A 19115-nucleotide genomic window follows, 5' to 3' on the forward strand; every position below is an offset into this window, starting at 1 on the left:
ATGAATTTAATAAGCAGTGATGTTTCCAATATGGGGGCACTTGTGGGATTTCAGCTGATCTGACACCTCAGGGACTTGGTTAAGGGAGCCCAAAATCTATTCAAACGTAATTTGCGTTCTGAATACCAAGTCACTTCCCATCCCATCCCCACTATATGCTCAAACAGTAGTGTACAACTATATAAGTAAAACTTGCATAACAAATAGTCCTTTCCACCTTCTCCTATTACCCCTCTACCTCTAAGAAAGACTCATGTCCTTTGGACCTTCTTAAGCTGGTGTCACACACAGCGACAACGACAACGACGTCGCTGCTACGTCACCATTTTCTGTGACGTTGCAGCGACGTCCCGTCACTGTCGCTGTGTGTGACATCCAGCAACGACCTGGCCCCTGCTGTGAGGTCGCCGGTCGTTGCTGAATGTCCAGCTTCATTTTTTGGTCGTCACTCTCCCGCTGTGACACACAGATCGCTGTGTGTGACAGCGAGAGAGCGACGAAATGAAGCGAGCAGGGAGCAGGATCCGGCGTCTGGCAGCTGCGGTAAGCTGTAACCAGCGTAAACATCGGGTAACCAAGGGAAGATCTTTCCCTGGTTACCCGATATTTACCTTCGTTACCAGCCTCCGCCCTTGCTGCCGGTGCCGACTCCTGCTCTGTGCACATATGGCTGCAGTACACATCGGGTAATTAACCTGATGTATACTGTAGCAAGGAGAGCAAGGAGCCAGTGCTAAGCAGTGTGCGCGGCTCCCTGCTCTCTGCACTGTGACATAAAAACAAAAAAAACAAAAAAACAAAAAAGTGAGCCGGAGTTTGAGATGGTATACATGCAACTTGTGAGACCATGTTCACACTGGCCATGAGACTAAGAGAAACCAAGGAAAAAAAATTGTGAAAACATACCCTGCTGTAACTAAATAAAAGCATAGTGCATATAAACATAGGGTACTTAGTAAACACTGTTTATGATCAGAAAAAGCATGAAACTATCCCACCAAACGTCAAGGTGTACCCAGTTGGGATAGTACCTACACTCTCTAATATTAAAACCTTACCATGGGTCTAAAATAGGCCTCAATGTGGCTAAGGGCTGAGAGCGACCGGGTCCCAACAGGACACACACAGTCAGGGGGATTCACAGAATGAAATGTCCAGCTCGCTGAGAAGGGGGCCACTCCCTGTTTGTACTGAATACAAAAAAACTACATAAAAACAAAAAAGTGAGCCGGAGTTTGAGATGGTATACATGGAACTTGTGAGACCATGTTCACACTGGCCATGAGACTAAGAGAAACCAAGGAAAAAAAATTGTGAAAACATACCCTGCTGTAACTAAATAAAAAGCATAGTGCATATAAACATAGGGTACTTAGTAAACACTGTTTTTGATCAAAAAAAGCATAAAGCTATCCCTGCTCTCTGCACTGTGACATGTAGCTGCAGTACACATCGGGTTAATTAACCTGATGTGGACTGTACCTAGGAGAGCAAGGAGCCAGCGCTAAGCAGTGTGCGCGGCTCCCTGCTCTCTGCACTGTGACATGTAGCTGCAGTACACATCGGGTTAATTAACCCGATGTGTACTGTACCTAGGAGAGCAAGGAGCCAGCGCTAAGCGCGGCTCCCTGCTCTCTGCACATGTAGCACAGCGACGTTATGATCGCTGCTGCGTCGCTGTGTTTGACAGCTAAGCAGCGATCATAACAGCGACTTACAAGGTCGCTGTTACGTCACAGAAAATGGTGACGTAACAGCGACGTCGTTGTCGCTGTCGCTTAAGGCCCCGTCACACTAAGCAACATCGCTAGCAACATCGCTGGTAACGAACAACTTTTGTGACGTTGCTAGCGATGTTGCTGTGTGTGACATCCAGCAACAACCTGGCCCCTGCTGTGAGGTCGTTGGTTGTTGCTGAATGTCCTGGGCCATTTTTTAGTTGTTGCTGTCCTGCTGTGAAGCACAGATCGCTGTGTGTGACAGCGAGACAGCAACAACTAATGTGCAGTGAGCAGAGAGCCAGCTTCTGCGGAGGCTGGTAACTAATGTAAACATCGGGTAACCAAGAAGCCCTGTCCTTGGTTACCCGATATTTACCTTTGATACCAGCCTCCTCCGCTCTCACTGCCTGTGCTGCCGGCTCCTGCTCTGTGCACATGTAGCTGCAGCACACATCAGGTAATTAACCCGATGTGTGCTGTAACTAGGAGAGCAAGGAGCCAGCACTAAGCAGTGTGCGCTGCTCCCTGCTCTGTGCACATTTAGCTGCAGCACACATCGGGTTAATTAACCTGATGTGTGCTGTAACTAGGAGACTGGGGGCTGGTCACTGGTTGCTGGTGAGCTCACCAGCAACTCGTGTAGCCACGCTCCAGCGATCCCTGCCAGGTCAGGTTGCTGGTGGGATCGCTGGAGCGTCGCAGTGTGACAGCTCACCAGCAACCTCCTAGCAACTTACCAGCGATCCCTATCGTTGTTGGGATCGCTGGTAAGTTGCTTAGTGTGACTGGACCTTTAGTGTGAACCCAGCTTTATTCTTGCATTTAGTTGCATATCAGATGATTGAGAAGACAAAGATAAGATAAAAATATATTAGCATATCATCCTGTACATGATAGGATGAGAGAATAAAATTCTGAAAAACAAACCTTAGCTTCATCTGAAAAGTAGTTGTGAATTACTGCTCTTATCTGTACTTGTTCATTTTTTATAACACTGTAAGGCATTCTCAGATCAATGAAGAATTCTTTCAAACTGGTCAATTCATATGGTTCTGAAACACAAATGCCTGAAAAAAAAATGTATTCCAATTATTAATAAGTCACTTTTGTTTTCAGCCTATTGTGTTCGACAGTATATGCAATATATGGGCATCGTGGGACTTTACTCCATTGGATTACTCAGGAACTTCCAGGATTTCTTTTTAATTAAAAAATATTGGTGAACAAGGGACTGTGGGGGAGTCATTATTCACCAATTGGACATCAAAATGTCAAGGATTTTTTTATTCAATAAATTGGTGAACAAGGGCGATAGGGAGTGTTTATTAAAATAAATGTTTTTTTCACTGTTTTTTTTTTAAGTCTATACTTACCGGGTTAGCAATGGGGGTGTCTGTTAGATGCCTATAAATTACTAACCCCTGGACTTGAAGTCAAATATCAATTCACAGCTGAGATCAACCACAAAAGTATTTGTAATGCTGCCACCAGGGGGAGCCAGAGCTCTGTAGCATAATACACTACACAGAGCAATGAGAACCAGGAAGTGAATTCACAGCGTTCTCATGCAGTACCTCAAAGCATAGCTGAGAAGCAGACCTGCAGAGCATGCAAGGAATAGTCACACAGGCTGGGTCAAACACCGTACGGGCAGAAGCAGGACCGGAGGGACGAGCAAAAGCGGAGTCAAAGTCAGGCCAAGGTCAGTACCGAGGAAGCAACCGAGTGGGGAAATAGGAGAGGGGACAGAGGACAGGAGGGACGACCAGGGGATGGAACACAGACAAGGGCACGGGGGCACAAGAACAGACAGATCAGGATATCACTCACAGGACCAGCAATCACAGGCAAAGCAGTGCTAAGCTTATAGCCGGCACTGGTTCACTGGAAATTCCAGCTTTTAAGGCATCCAGGGTCTGGAAGTGAGGCTCGAGAGAAGGCTCCGCCCCCTAGCCATGTGGACAGGGAGGCGAACCATGACAGTATTACTGCGATTGCCACTGTACCAGGGTAATCAGGAAGAGGTAGGCAAAGTGCCAGAATTGGCGCATCTAATGGATGTGCCACTTCTGGGGCAGGTGTGAGCTGCTATTTTAAGCTGCGAGAGGTCAAATAACCATGGCCTTACCCCAACTAGCCCTCAACTGTCAGCTTTACCTTGGCTGATTATCAAAAATAGGGTGGACCCCGGACCCCACACCATTTTTATTTTAATTATTTCTTTTAATAATAAAAAATAATGGAGTGGGATCCTCTCTATTTTTTTTGATAACCATCCAAGGTAAAGCTGACAGCTGAGGGCTGCAATCCGCAGTTGTCTGCTCAACCTGCACTGGATATAAAAAATAGGCATGAACTCACATCATTTTTTTTTCTTTAGTGTTCACAGGCAACTTCCGTATGCAATGAAGCTGTTGATTGGCTGCGCTGCAGCCTTTCAACCAACTTTATGAACATATGAACAGTACCCGAGCTCCGAACTTGGACAGAAACTTTTTTTTAAAAAAAGTCCATGCTCGAGTCCGAGACCTGAACTCTTGGTTTCAGGTATGAACCCCAAACTTTTCCTTTTCGGCTTTGTGCATCCCTACATTTGGGTTTGCTGATCCCTGGATTTAGTATTAGGTTAAGTTGCATTCCAACTGTAAGAATTTGTAGAAAAAACTAGGGGGGAAAAAGTGCCCACAATACAGTGACCCCATTTAGAGAGAAGTAAAAAAAAAAAAAGTAAAACGGTGTTTTTATTCACCTAGACAATTGTTTGGTGCCCCAGTTTGAAATTTCACCTGCTGCTGTCTTGTGGCTGGGGGAAGTCCCCAGGTAAAAATTTTCCATATAAGGAATAAAGGAACTTTGAAGATAGGCTGCAGGGGTGGAAAATGGCACGCACTTCTAGTGGAAGTGATCTTCAGAACTGTTACCTGACTTATCTAGGAAAGGATACGTGGATGTCAGAGTGTATTAGGAGTTCTGTTACCTTACTCTCTGACCTATTCCATTGCTGAAGGGGGTGGTGACACATCTGCCTAGAGCACAAATATACCTTGCTTCAAACTTTCTGGCAATTCACTGTGGGACTGCAAACCACATAAGACAGCCAAAAGCCACTCCAACCTTCAGCCACCAATAAATGCACGAGTTGGAGTTGTTCCCTGCGAAATCATGCAGTTACATATATGCTCCTGCAAGCTGGCTTAACACGTGAACGCAGTGTTAGGCCTCATTCAGGCACCCATAAATCAAATACATGTTCTGTTCATGTTTTTCAACCATTATAGTCTATGGAGTTGTTCATATAGCCATGTTTTCTTGCGAATTGAATTTCTCAGATCTGAATTTCTCACACAGGTCCATGCTGTCCATGATTAACATTGCTATAAATTGGAGAAGCTTTGTTATTTATTTGTTTATTTTTTCATCATCAAAAATCACTGATAAAACACTAATAATAAAAACTAACCATATACTTTCCAAAAGCTGATGAAACTCTGAGCCAAAACACTGATAAACGTCAGTCTGTGTGTTGACGTATCAAAAATATCATTTAAGCCTTAATGAGGCCTAAAAATCTGTCAGTTAATACTGCTAAGGGTGGAAACACATCTATGCGAGTAAAATTGGTCCGACTGGGCTGAAAAAAACTCGGCTGATTTTAGTTCACGTTAGGTCCAAGTGCAACGCAAGTGCGATGCTTTTTCTGAATAAATTAATGATTTTACTAGCGTGTGTAATGCGTGTGTAATGCGTATTTTTTACTATGTCATCTGCCATTCAGCGCTGCTACATGGCCGCTGACAGCAGACACAGACAGCCATGCAGCAGAGCTAAATGGCAGATGACAGCAGACACAGACAGAGCCGCACAATCAGAATGAACTCGGGTGAACTTCACCCGACTTCATTGTCATGCTGCGGCTCTGTCTGTGCCGCGTCTTGATTAGCGGTCACCAGTGAAGGACTCACCGGTGACCGCTAATCTCCTGAGTGACTGAAATTAGCAGCCCTCACTCATACTCACCGATCCCCGATCCCCGGCGCGGCGCTGCACGGCGTTCACACTGCTCCGGCGGCTTTTACTATTTTGAAAAAGCCGGCCGCTCATTAAACAATCTCATATTCCCTGCTTTCCCCGCCCACAGGCGCCTATGATTGGTTGCAGTGAGACACGCCCCCACGCTGAGTGACAGGTGTCTCACTGCAACCAATCACAGCAGCCGGTGGGCAGGTCTATACTGTGCAGTGAAATAAGTAAATAAATAATTAAAAAAAATGGCATGCGGTCCCCCCCAATTTTAATACCAGCCAGATAAAGCCATACGGCTGAAGGCTGGTATTCTCAGGATGGGGAGCTCCACGTTATGGGGAGCCCCCCAGCCTAACAATATCAGTCAGCAGCCGCCCAGAATTGCCGTATATGTTGCGGGCGGAGGAGGGGACGCCGCGCTCTCCCACTGCTAGGGTCCGGCCGCCGCTGCGGCTGCGGCCCGCCGCTGCTCGGTGGCTCGAGCGATGGGCCGGATCCCGGGGACTTGAGCGGCGCTCCTCGCCCGTGAGTGAAAGGGGTTGGGTTGTTGGGATTGTTTATTGTCCGTGACGCCACCCACGGTTGTGGTGATTGTGGGGACACCACCGCTGCTCTGCTTGGGGAGCCCGGGAGTGGTGGTATGGAGCAGCCAGTTGTTGATTCGCCCCTCCGTGGGTAGGGGATTGGCGGTTCCGGGGCCCAGTGATGGGGTTGGGATGGTGGACAGGCGGGTTATGGGGCCTGTGGAGGTGCAGGGGCGCAGGGGCAGCGCTGCGCCGCACGGCACGGAGGTACTCACTCAGCCAGTAAACATGACACAGTTCTCGGTAAACAAACGGCTGGTTGGACGGGTCCCTCGGACGGCCACGGTGCTGATGTTCCCTGCAGTTAGCGGTGATAGTCTCTTTCCTGCACCTATGTGTTGTTTGTTGGTAGCGATGGATTCCCACCGGTACCCCGCTCCCCAACCTGGATATGAGCCGGAGGAGCCCCTCTCTTGCCCGCAGGCGTTGGCCCTGGGAAACTGGTGCCTTGGCGGTGGCGATGTCTCCCCTTTACGGTTGGACGGTTGCCTTCAATCGGGACTTGGTTGTTGGGAGACCCAGTGGTCCCCTTCACTGACGGATTTGGCAAATTATGGCGACTCCTAGCCTTGCCGGGATCCGAAAGGCCCCTGCCCTGGTGCTGACTGTTCTTTGTATACCGCTCCGGTACCGCCGGGTCACCACCCGCCCACGGTCCTTTCGGCAACCTCCGAGCAATCTCTCCTGCAGACGGTCACCGCCGTCTGCCAACCTTGCTGTCTCAGTCCGGGGCACACACCCGGACTAACTTCAGGCTTCTTGCTGTCCCTTTTCTCTGTCACTACTCTCACTTTCTTCCTTCTCCTTCACTGTTTACTCCTCACTCTTTCAACTCTCCAACTAAACTGCCTGGTTTTCCCGCCTCCAGGGCTGTGAACTCCTCGGTGGGTGGAGCCAACCGCCTGGCCCACCCCCTGGTGTGGACACCAGCCCCTGGAGGAAGGCAACAAGGATTTGTGTTCTGACCTCGGTGTACCTGCAGGGAATGTGGGGTGCATGTTGTGTTGTGACCTGTAACCCCTGGCTTGCCCAGGGCGTCACACATACATTAGATGCGACAGTTCTGAGACTGTACCCGGCTCTTCCCGATTTACCCTGGTGCGTTGGCAAATCGGGGTAATAAGGGGTTAATGGCAGCCCATAGCTGCCACTAAATCCTAGATTAATCATGTCAGGCGTCTATGAGACACCCTCCATGATTAATCTGTAAGTTACAGTAAATAAACACACACACACATGAAAAAATCATTTATTAGAAATAAAAAACACAAACAAATTCCCTCATTACCAATTTAATAAGCCCCAAAAAGCCCTCCATGTCCGGCGTAATCCATGGACCTCCAGCGTCGCTTCCAGCATGAAGGTGACAGGAGCTGCAGCAGACACCGCCGCTACGGTCACCTCCACGCAGCAACTGAGGTGAGTAGCGCGATCTGCTGAGGTGTCACTGAGGTTAATCGCGGCCACCGGTGGATCCAGTGATAGCGGGTAACCTCAGTGACAGATCAGCTGATCGCGCTACTCACCTCAGTTGCTGCGTGGAGGTGACCGGAGCGGCGGTGTCTGCTGCAGCTCCTGTCACCTTCATGCTGGAAGCAACGCTGGAGGTCCGTGGATTACGCCGGACATGAAGGGCTTTTTGGGGCTAATTAAATTGGTAATGAGGGAATTTGTTTGTGTTTTTTATTTCTAATAAATGATTTTTTCATGTGTGTGTGTGTTTATTTACTGTAATTTACAGATTAATCATGGAGGGTGTCTCATAGACGCCTGACATGATTAATCTAGGATTTAGTGGCAGCTATGGGCTGCGATTAACTCCTTATTACCCCGATTTGCCAACGCACCAGGGCAAATCGGGAAGAGCCGGGTACAGTCCCAGAACTGTCGCATCTAATGTATGCGGCAATTCTGGGCGGCTGCTGACTGATATTGTTAGGCTGGGGGGCTCCCCATAACGTGGGGCTCCCCATCCTGAGAATACCAGCCTTCAGCCGTATGGCTTTATCTGGCTGGTATTAAAATTGGGGGGGACCGCACGCCATTTTTTTTTAATTATTTATTTATTTCACTGCACAGTATAGACCCGCCCACCGGCTGCTGTGATTGGGTGCAGTGAGACACCTGTCACTCAATGTGGGGGCGTATCTCACTGCAACCAGTCATAGGCACCTGTGGACGGGGAAAGCAGGGAATACGAGATTGTTTAATGAGCGGCCGGCTTTTTCAAAATAGTAAAAGCCGCCGCAGCAGTGTGAATGCCGTGCAGCGCCGCGCCGGAGATCGGGGAACGGTGAGTATGAGAGAGGAGGGGAAAATGACCGACAGACTGTGAGAGAGGGACAGAGATAGTGACGGACCGACAGAGAGAGAATAGAGACCGAGAGGGAGAGACCGACTGACAGAGAATAGTGATTGACAGACATTGTGAGACATCACTCATTTCCAGTGTTTTAGGAAACATGCGAGAAATGTATTTAGAAAATCGGATGTCACTAGGATGGTGTGAGTGCCGTCCCGTAACATCCGATTTTTTACACGCTCCCATAGACTTGCATTGGAGAGACTCGCAGTAGAAACTCGCAAAAAAGCAGCATGCTGCGATTTTTTTCTCATTCCGATTTGGACTGAGAAAAAAATCGCAGATGAGAGCTGAATCATTCACTAACATGTGTCCGATTCCAATGCGAGATTTTCTCGCATTGCTCTACTGCGAGAAACTCGCAAGTGAGAAGCAGCCCTAAGATTCCAGCTAGCGGTCATTCTCTAGGATGCAGTATAAAGGGGATCTGTCACTGTTACCTGTTGTATATACCACTGATCCCTTGAATCTGGAATTGTTTACTTTTTTGTCTTTGTGCCTTTCCATTCCTGAGATATGACTCCCTCTTCCCGGTAGGTAAATCCAGGCTTTTTAGATAACCCAGTGTGGTCATCAAGAAGACTCCCATTAATCATTACCGAGAAAGTAGAGACACATAATATCTACGAATACTGCATATTCATGCTTCAAAAAGAGGTCATATTGGCAAATACGGAAAGATTTGGTCACTCGAGAAGAAGAAATTTCCAATTGTTTTGTAGTTATTAAATGCCATAGTATTTTTCAAGCAACTAACAGGACAACTAGTTAACTAGACGTTTGAGGAGTTTTAGTATAAATAAACCTAGTGATCTCTATATCTTGCAGAATCAAATTATCTTACATGCTATTAAGAGCCTTCTTCTTTCTTTGACTTTGTCGTTACTTAAGCTCTTCATCCCCTGGCAATTTTCCGTTTTTAATTTATTTTTTTGTTGCTCTCCTTCTTCCAAGAGCCGTAACTTTTTTTAATTTTCAGTCAATCTTACCACATGAGGGCTTGTTTTTTGTGGGATGAGTTGTAATTTTAAATGAAACCATAAGTTTTACCATATAGTGTACTGGGAAACAGCAAAAAAATTCTAAGTGATGAACCATCACATGTTTCTCAACGCTGGCAGGAAACTAGCCAGGTCTTTCACCGGGAAGGAACAACCACGGGAAGGGCAGTCTCCAGTCAAGGAAACCGCCTATGCCAAACATGGTGTCCATCCACAGTCAGCTCTTTCGGGGTATTTGCCCCTCATTTCCTACTCCACACTGATGAGGGGCAAATAACCCGAAACAGCTGTCTGTGGATGTACACCATGTTTGGCATAGGCAGTATCCTTGACTGGAGACTGCCCTTCCCGTGGTTGTCCCCTCCTGGTGAAAGACTTAGCTAGTTTCCTGCCAGCGTTGAGAAACATGTGATGGTGTCTCCGCGGCATTCTTGTTTTGCATATTTTCCCAGGGGGCCTTGTTCTAGTGTCACTGCGTTGAGAAACACGTGATGGTGTCTCCACGGTGTTGGACGTTGATCTCCCCGAGGTCAACCATCTTTACCTATGTAGTCTTCTACTAGGCATTGCTCCCACTAGCCAGTTTCCTACTCCACACTGATGAGGGGCAAATACCCCGAAACAGCTGTCTGTGGATGGACACCATGTTTGGCATAGGCAGTTTGCTTGACTGGAGACTGCCCTTCCCATCATTGTTCCTTCCCGGTGAAAGACCTGGCTAGTTTCCTGTCAGCGTTTAAGAAACATGTGAGGGTGTCTCCGCAGCATTCTTGTTTTGCATATTTTCCCAGGGGACCTTGTTCTAGTGTCACTGCGTTGAGAAACATGTGATGGTGTCTCTGCGGTGTTGGATGTTTATCTCCCCGAGGTCAACCATCTTTACATAAATATGAGTTCGTAGACACCAAACATGTATAGGTTTACTTTTATCTAAGGTATTAAAAAAAATTCAGGTGTGTCCCAACAAAGTGGTGCACTTTTTGCGGCATTTTCTGCGACCCATAGTGTTCTCATTTTTCGGGATATGGTGCTCAGTGACGGCTTATATTTTTGCATCTTGAGCTGATGTTTTTAATGGTATAATTTTTGCGCAGATGATATGTTTTGATTGCCTGTTATTGCATTTTGCGCAAAATTTGTGACAACCAAAAATTTTGACTTTTGGATTTTTTTTGCCTCTACGCTGTTTACCGATCAGATTGATAATTTTATATTTTGGTAGATCGGGCATTTCTGAATGTGGTGATACCAAATATGTGTATATTTTTTTCTTTTTTTAACCCTTTAATTTTCAATGGGGCAAATGGGTGATGATTTTAATTTTTAGATTTTTTTATTTTTTTTTTTAATTTTTTTATTTTTTTTTTATATTACTAGTCCCCCTAGAAAACTACAAGGATCAGCAGTCTGATCGCTGGTTCATTTGTGCTCATCAGAGCAGCACAGCTCTGATCAGTAGAAATGCTACGTTTTTGTTACAGCCGCTGCTCTGCTGGCTGTAACAAGTACTGTCATGATAGCAACAGCAATCATCACATGACCTGTCGCTACCATGACAACCATCGGCTCCCCGTGATCACATCACCGGGCCTCTGGTGGCAGCAGGGAAAGGCACATTCCCTACTGTTGGCATTTAAATTGCGCTGTCACATTTTTACTATGGTGTGATCCGTGAAACACGTACCAGAAAAATTATGTACATTTAAAATAAAAAGCTTTTAATACTCACCTTCTCCAGCGATGCTGTCTTCAGCAGTTGCTGTCTCTGCTTCCAGGCCAGCTAATTATGCTCATGCATATGCACTGCACAGCCGTCCCAGAAGTAGCTGCAGCAGTGAGAGACACAGCAGCCAGACACAAGAGAGCAGGAGATATCAGCACCACGGACAGTAGGAGCGTGGACAGGTGAGTATGATCTCCATGTATTATCACGGCTAGCACACGGAGATCACATGTGTGCCAAAATCACGGAGTGACATACGCACCTTTAACACATCAGTGAAAAACGTCTGTGTTTTTCACTGACATGTGAAAGAGGCCTAAGGCTAATTGCTGCCTTCTTGTCTCTTGGAAGAAAGCCTTCTATACAGTATTTTAGCTACTTTAAATTACGTGCAGAACACACAATATAGGTAATTTTAATAGTCAGTACTATTTCACCTTACCTTTGTCTTTTTTAATGCTAATTGCTTGTATTATCCAGGTCGTGATGGAATCTGGTAAGGTGAGAGCTAATGGATCAGTAACAGTGCTAAAAATGAAACAGAGACTTGATAAATGAGCTGGAAGATTACTTGAAATGGAGTACATATTCAGGACAGAGGGTATGTGCACACCTTGAGTATTTGCAGCACATTTTTGTTTTTTGCAGCTTAAACCAGAATGTTGGCAGGAAAAACACTGCATAAAATACATGCATTTTTTTACACATTTGTGTGTGTTTTAACTTGCATTTTTCCCTGGTAAAAAACGTTTCTAAAACGTTTTAGGAATTTTCATGCTACAGATTTAAATAAATGATTGATGGTTCAAATCTACAAGGAAAAAGATAGCAGCATTTCAAAAATCTCATTCACTTTGCTGGTACTAAAATGTTGTGTTTTTTTCCACGCCAACAATGAGCGCACAAAACGAGGCAAAAATGAAGCATGTGAAAAAGTTCAAAGGATCAGTAATGTGCACAAGACTAATGCATTATAAAGCTAAATATCTTTTTTTTTTAATTCTTAATTTGCCAATATCTTTTTTGTTTTTGCAGAACATTTGGCCTTTTTTTTCATCCAAATGAAGTTTAGATTTGTTGGCATTATATGTGGAAAATATACAAAATATTTTTTATATTTTTTTTACACATTTATTTTAATATTTAATTATGTCAGTATGAGGATTGCTCAACTTGAGTGTATTGTTTGGTCTGCATGCTGTTTGTGAAAAAACGGACAGCACACCAACAGAACTTGGACAATGAAAATAAAAAATCTATACATATTAGCTATACACACACAACTATACTAACCAGAATAATTCAGTCAATATATAATTTTTTTGTATGAAAACTATATATATCCCCTTCACGACGAGGCCAATTTTCATTTTTTGCGTTTTGTTTTTTCTTCCCCTTCTTCTCAGTGCCATAACGTTTTTATTGTTCCATCAGTATAGCCATATGAGGGCTTATTTTTTGCTGGATGAGTTGTACTTTTGACGGACACCATTAATTTTATCACACAATGTACTAGAAAATGGGGAAAAAAACTCCAAATAGGGGAAATTGTGGAAAAAGAACACAATTCTGACATCGTTGTTTGGTTGTAATGGGCGAATAGTAACTATTCGTGTTCGGATAATACTTACCGAATACAGAGTAATATTTCAGTATTTGCCACAGCAAGAAAAATGCTCATATTCCCCATTGACTTGCATAAGGTTTGTTATTCGTGACGAATACCGTAATAATACTTTGGGATTTGTAATGAATAATCTGAACACGATTCACTCGTCACTATTTTATGGGAATTGTTTGTAAGGTATATGTGGCACCCCTGTGGCTCTGGTCGCCACAGGGTACTGCACCCCAATCAGGGTGCAGTATCTATCTCAGGTAAGGAGGGGTTAATCACCCGTGTTCCACATTCACACACTACACAGCCTAGGAACCTTCACAGAGAGTGGGTTGGCTCAGGGTAGGCAGGGGGGTGGCCATACAAACATGGACTTCCCGGTCACTGAAGCCAGCCACCTTGGGGCGGGTTCCACTTGGAGAATAAATAGGCACTACACACGCATATCATGGCCAGTCAGACTCGTCAGGACCATAGTTCTGGCAACACATCTCTAGAGAACTTTGACTTTGCTGGGCCCGGTGGCTTGGAGTGGGGGCTGCGCCAGGGTAAATAACTGCGGAGGGGGACACCCTAGAAATAGGACACTCTCTCTCCTTTTCTTTCCACAATGCCGGTGGTGACCCCTTACCGGTTCTGGGATTGACCAGAGCCCATCACGGCAGTGACCAGTGTGACCGGGCTGGCAGCTGAAGTTGTGATTAAACAACAACATGAACCCACAGAGACTGTGTTGGCTCGTCCTTACCGGCGCCGCTGCCCAGCGCTTAGGCACCAATGGCCATTGCAACCCTCATCATCCACCCGGGGCCCGCTCCGACTGTGGGGACTGATACCATCCTGGCTGCTTTAATACCTGCCCCAAAGAGGAACCCGGCAGTGGCGGCTATTCCCTGGCCGCATACCACAGGTGGCGTCACACAAAAACGTTCCCAAATACCCCGCTTCCCCCACCATTAACTGTACGCCTCGGGGCAACGTTACCGGGCAAGGCCACACCGTGACAACACCTGACCCAACCCGAAACTGCCCAGTGACGAGTAGGTTTAACCGCCTGCCCCATGGGGCACTTCATCTGGTGTCACGAACAGGATATCGTGCCCATTAAACCAGGTACTGTGCGCCTACAGAACTGTATTAAACCGGATAATTTGGTGTTGACCCGTTCCTTTGCAAAAAGAACAGTCACCATTAACAATTCCACGTGGGAAGAAAAGGGGACATGCTGTCATGAGCGGCCCCCTAAAAGCGCAAGAACAGAGGATCCCTTTCCGGAGGTGAAGTCTACCACCTCTGACAACCAGTTAAAAGAGGAAGGGAAGGACTTAAAACCTTGTATCTTGGGAGTGGATTAAGGTCCACAGGGTACAGAAAAATTGCAACCACTAAGTGCTAGCGGGGACAGATCCAGCAGCCCAACCAGTATTCACCGCTCAGCTGAAACTTATACACTGACACGCTCGGTATACCCGGGTCCCGGTGGGGTGCAGTGCTGGCATATTCATCGCCCTAAACACCCTGATGTGACTGCGGGTGAAGTGGTTATGATCCTACCTTTGAAACCGGGGGGTTCCGGGAGGTCGTCTGAGCACCGTTCCAGAGGGGAACTCTGTCGCTGACCCCGCCGGTCTGCTTATTCCCATTTGCTGTCATTGCAAGTGAGCTGGACATTTTTCTCAAGGATGTCCAGTGATCGTGCCAAGCCAGGGGGTCGAGACCGGCCCTCTGGAAACACCAAGAACAAAGTAAGAATAATTGTTAAAGTTTATCTATGCTGAATGTTTTTCTCATTGCTGATATTTTCTAATTTGAAATATTTTGATTACCTGTGACCGGTAATGTTGAACATATTTGAAACATTTGAAGTATTGCTGCTTCCCAAGAAAAGGGAAAAGATGTTTTTCTTGTTAACTTATTACATGCATATATAAAAATGCGGTGTTAATTTTGTTTTGTTGCAGCCCGGGAGTGCTGCTATTTGCCGTGGGGGAATGTGGCACACCTGAGGCTTTGGTCGCCACAGGGTACTGCACCCCAATCAGGTTGCAGTATCTACAGTTAGGTCCAGAAATATTTGGACAGTGACACAATTTTCGCGAGTTGGGCTCTGCATGCCACCACATTAGATTTGAAATGAAACCTCTACAACAGAATTCAAGTGCAGATTGTAACATTTAATTTGAAGGTTTGAACAAAAATATCTGATAGAAAATGTAGGAATTGTACACATTTCTTTACAAACACTCCACATTTTAGGAGGTCAAAAGTAATTGGACAAATAAACCAAACCCAAACAAAATATTTTTATTTTCAATATTTTGTTGCGAATCCTTTGGAGGCAATCACTGCCTTAAGTCTCGAACCCATGGACATCACCAAACGCTGGGTTTCCTCCTTCTTAATGCTTTGCCAGGCCTTTACAGCCGCAGCCTTCAGGTCTTGCTTGTTTGTGGGTCTTTCCGTCTTAAGTCTGGATTTGAGCAAGTGAAATGCATGCTCAATTGGGTTAAGATCTGGTGATTGACTTGGCCATTGCAGAATGTTCCACTTTTTTGCACTCATGAACTCCTGGGTAGCTTTGGCTGTATGCTTGGGGTCATTGTCCATCTGTACTATGAAGCGCCGTCCGATCAACTTTGCGGCATTTGGCTGAATCTGGGCTGAAAGTATATCCCGGTACACTTCAGAATTCATCCGGCTACTCTTGTCTGCTGTTATGTCATCAATAAACACAAGTGACCCAGTGCCATTGAAAGCCAGGCATGCCCATGCCATCACGTTGCCTCCACCATGTTTTACAGAGGATGTGGTGTGCCTTGGATCATGTGCCATTCCCTTTCTTCTCCAAACTTTTTTCTTCCCATCATTCTGGTACAGGTTGATCTTTGTCTCATCTGTCCATAGAATACTTTTCCAGAACTGAGCTGGCTTCATGAGGTGTTTTTCAGCAAATTTAACTCTGGCCTGTCTATTTTTGGAATTGATGAATGGTTTGCATCTAGATGTGAACCCTTTGTATTTACTTTCATGGAGTCTTCTCTTTACTGTTGACTTAGAGACAGATACACCTACTTCACTGAGAGTGTTCTGGACTTCAGTTGATGTTGTGAACGGGTTCTTCTTCACCAAAGAAAGTATGCGGCGATCATCCACCACTGTTGTCATCCGTGGACGCCCAGGCCTTTTTGAGTTCCCAAGCTCACCAGTCAATTCCTTTTTTCTCAGAATGTACCCGACTGTTGATTTTGCTGCTCCAAGCATGTCTGCTATCTCTCTGATGGATTTTTTCTTTTTTTTCAGCCTCATGATGTTCTGCTTCACCTCAATTGAGAGTTAATTAGACCGCATGTTGTCTGATCACAGCAACAGCTTCCAAATGCAAAACCACACACCTGTAATCAACCCCAGACCTTTTAACTACTTCATTGATTACAGGTTAACGAGGGAGACGCCTTCAGAGTTAATTGCAGCCCTTAGAGTCCCTTGTCCAATTACTTTTGGTCCCTTTAAAAAGAGGAGGCTATGCATTACAGAGCTATGATTCCTAAACCCTTTCTCCGATTTGGATGTGAAAACTCTCATATTGCAGCTGGGAGTGTGCACTTTCAGCCCATATTATATATATAATTGTATTTCTGAACATGTTTTTGTAAACAGCTAAAATAACAAAACTTGTGTCACTGTCTAAATATTTCTGGACCTAACTGTATGTCAGGTAAAGGAGGGGGTTAATCACTGGTATTCCACATTCACACACTACACACAGCCTAGGAACCTTCACACAGAGTGGGTTGGCTCAGGGTAGGCAGGGGGGTGGCCATACGAACATGGACTTTCCGGTTACTGAAGCCAGCCACCTGGGGGCGGGTTCCACTTCGAGTTTAAATAGGCACTACACATGCACATCATGGCCAGTCAGACCCATCAGGACCATAGCTCTGGCAACACATCTCTGGAGAACTTAAGCTTTGCTGACCCGGTGGCCAGGGTACCTAACTGCGGAGGGGGACACCCTAGGAACAGAACACTCTCTCTCTTTCTCTTTTCACAACACTGGTGGTGACCCATTACCGGATCTGGGATTGACCAGATCCCATCACGACAAAAACTCTCCCAAATACCCCGCTTCTCCCACCATTAACTGTACGCTTTGGGGCAACATTACTGGGTAAGGCCACGCAGTGACAACGCCTGACCTGACCTGAAATGGCCCGGCGACGAGTAGGTTTAACCGCCTGCCCCGTGGAGTGCTACATATGCATTTTGTGGTAAAAATGACCAAGCGATAAAATTCTCCTCATAAGTACAATTCCGACAATATGACACATGTTTTTTTTTATTATTTTAGTGATGAAAAAAAATCAAAAGTGTGCCCCCCAAAATGTGGGGGGTTATGTCTTCATTTTCCAAAACCCGTAACGTTTTCATTTTTCGGTCAATGGAACCATGTGATGGCTTACTTTTGGTGGGCGAGACAAAAATTTTTATTGATACCCTTTTGTAATTGATATGATGTTTTGATCACTTGTTACAGCATTTTTGTGGCATTGGAGCAGCCAAAAACATGTAATTTTGGACTTCTTGAATTTGTTTGTTTACAGTGTTTACCGATCAAGTTATTTTTAGATTTTGATAGATCGAGCTTTTCGGAATGTGGTGATACCAAATATGTGTAATTTGTTTTTTATTATATTTATTTTTAATGGGGGAAAAGGTGGGTAATTTGAACTTTGATGGGGATTTTTTCATATTTTTTTTTAAACTTTTTTTTTTACTTTTCACTATTTTTAATAGTCCCGGTAGGGAACTTGAAGCTGTGATCATCTGATCGCTTGTGTATATACAACAATGCCATTAGCATTGAAATACAGTATATAGTGAAAATCATAGTCTCCTTTGATATAAATAGATATTAACAGGAACAATGATTCAATGATTTAAATCCAAAGAACAGGGAAGACCACATGACACATACTAAATAATTTACCATATTGCTGATGTTAAATTTAACAATCTTATTAGGGCATATAAATGTTATAAAGGTAGGGCCTTGACCTGAGACCTCTTTCTAAGAGCCAGGGCAGGAACTGCTAATTACAAGTGCATCTCAATAAAGTAGAATATCATCAAAAAATTAATGCATTTCAGTAATTCAATACAAAAAGGGAAACACATATATTATATCATCATTACAAACAGAGTGATCTATTTCAAGTGTTTATTTCTGTTAATGTTGAAGATTATGGCCCAAAAGTCATTATCTCAGAAAATTACAATAATTACCACAAAACACCTGGAAAGGCTCATTGCTAAAGAAGCTGGCTGCTCACAGAGTGCTGTATTCAAGTGTATTAATGGAACGTTGAGTGGATGGAAAAAGTATGGTAGAAAAAGGTGCACAAGCAACCGGGATAACCTCAGTCTTGATAAGATTGTTAAGAAAAGGCCATTTAAAAATTTTGGAGAGATTCACAAGGAGTGGACTGCTGCTGGAGTCAGTGATTCAAGAGCCACCACACACAGACATATCCAGGACATGGGCTACAACTGTCGCATTCCTTGTGTCAAGCCACTCATGACCAATAGACAATGCCAGAAGCGGCTTACCCAGGCAAAGGAGAAAAAGAACTGGACTGTTGCTCAGTGGTCCAAAATGCTATTTTCAGATTAAAGTAAATTTTGCATTTCAGTTGAAAAGGTCCCAGAGTCTGGAGGAAGAGTGGAGAGGCCACAATCCAAGCTGCTTGAGGTCTAGTGTGAAGTTTCCACAATCAGTGATGGTTTGGGGAGCCATGTCATCTGCTGGTGTAGGTTCACTGTGTTTTATCAAGATCAAAGTCAGTGCAGCCGTCTACCAGGAAATTTTAGAGCACTTCATCATTCCCTCTGCCAACAAGCTTTTTGGGGATGGAAATTTAATTTTCCAGCAGGACTTGGCACCTGTCCACACTGCAAAAAGTACCAATACCTGGTTTAATAACCACAGTATCACTCTGCTTGATTGACCAGCAAAATCACCTGACCTAAACCCCATAGAGAATCTATGAGGTATTGCCAAGAGGAAGATGTGACACCAACCCAAC

At 45.0% G+C, this 19115-nt stretch overlaps 1 protein-coding gene across 1 annotated transcript in view; it reads right to left on the minus strand.

Moving 5' to 3' along the window:
* LOC142291993 (venom factor-like) overlaps nucleotides 1-19115 on the minus strand; it is a 353454-nt gene that overhangs the window by 168579 nt on the left and 165760 nt on the right. The window contains exons 19-20 of the mRNA XM_075337006.1: nucleotides 11857-11942; nucleotides 2649-2788 (exon numbers count right to left, since the gene is read on the minus strand). Of these exons, the coding sequence (XP_075193121.1) occupies nucleotides 2649-2788; nucleotides 11857-11942 (226 nt within the window). The remainder of the gene's footprint in view (nucleotides 1-2648; nucleotides 2789-11856; nucleotides 11943-19115) is intronic.

The sequence above is a fragment of the Anomaloglossus baeobatrachus genome, chromosome 1 (genome assembly GCF_048569485.1).
Source record: "Anomaloglossus baeobatrachus isolate aAnoBae1 chromosome 1, aAnoBae1.hap1, whole genome shotgun sequence".
Taxonomy (NCBI): Eukaryota; Metazoa; Chordata; class Amphibia; order Anura; family Aromobatidae; genus Anomaloglossus; species Anomaloglossus baeobatrachus.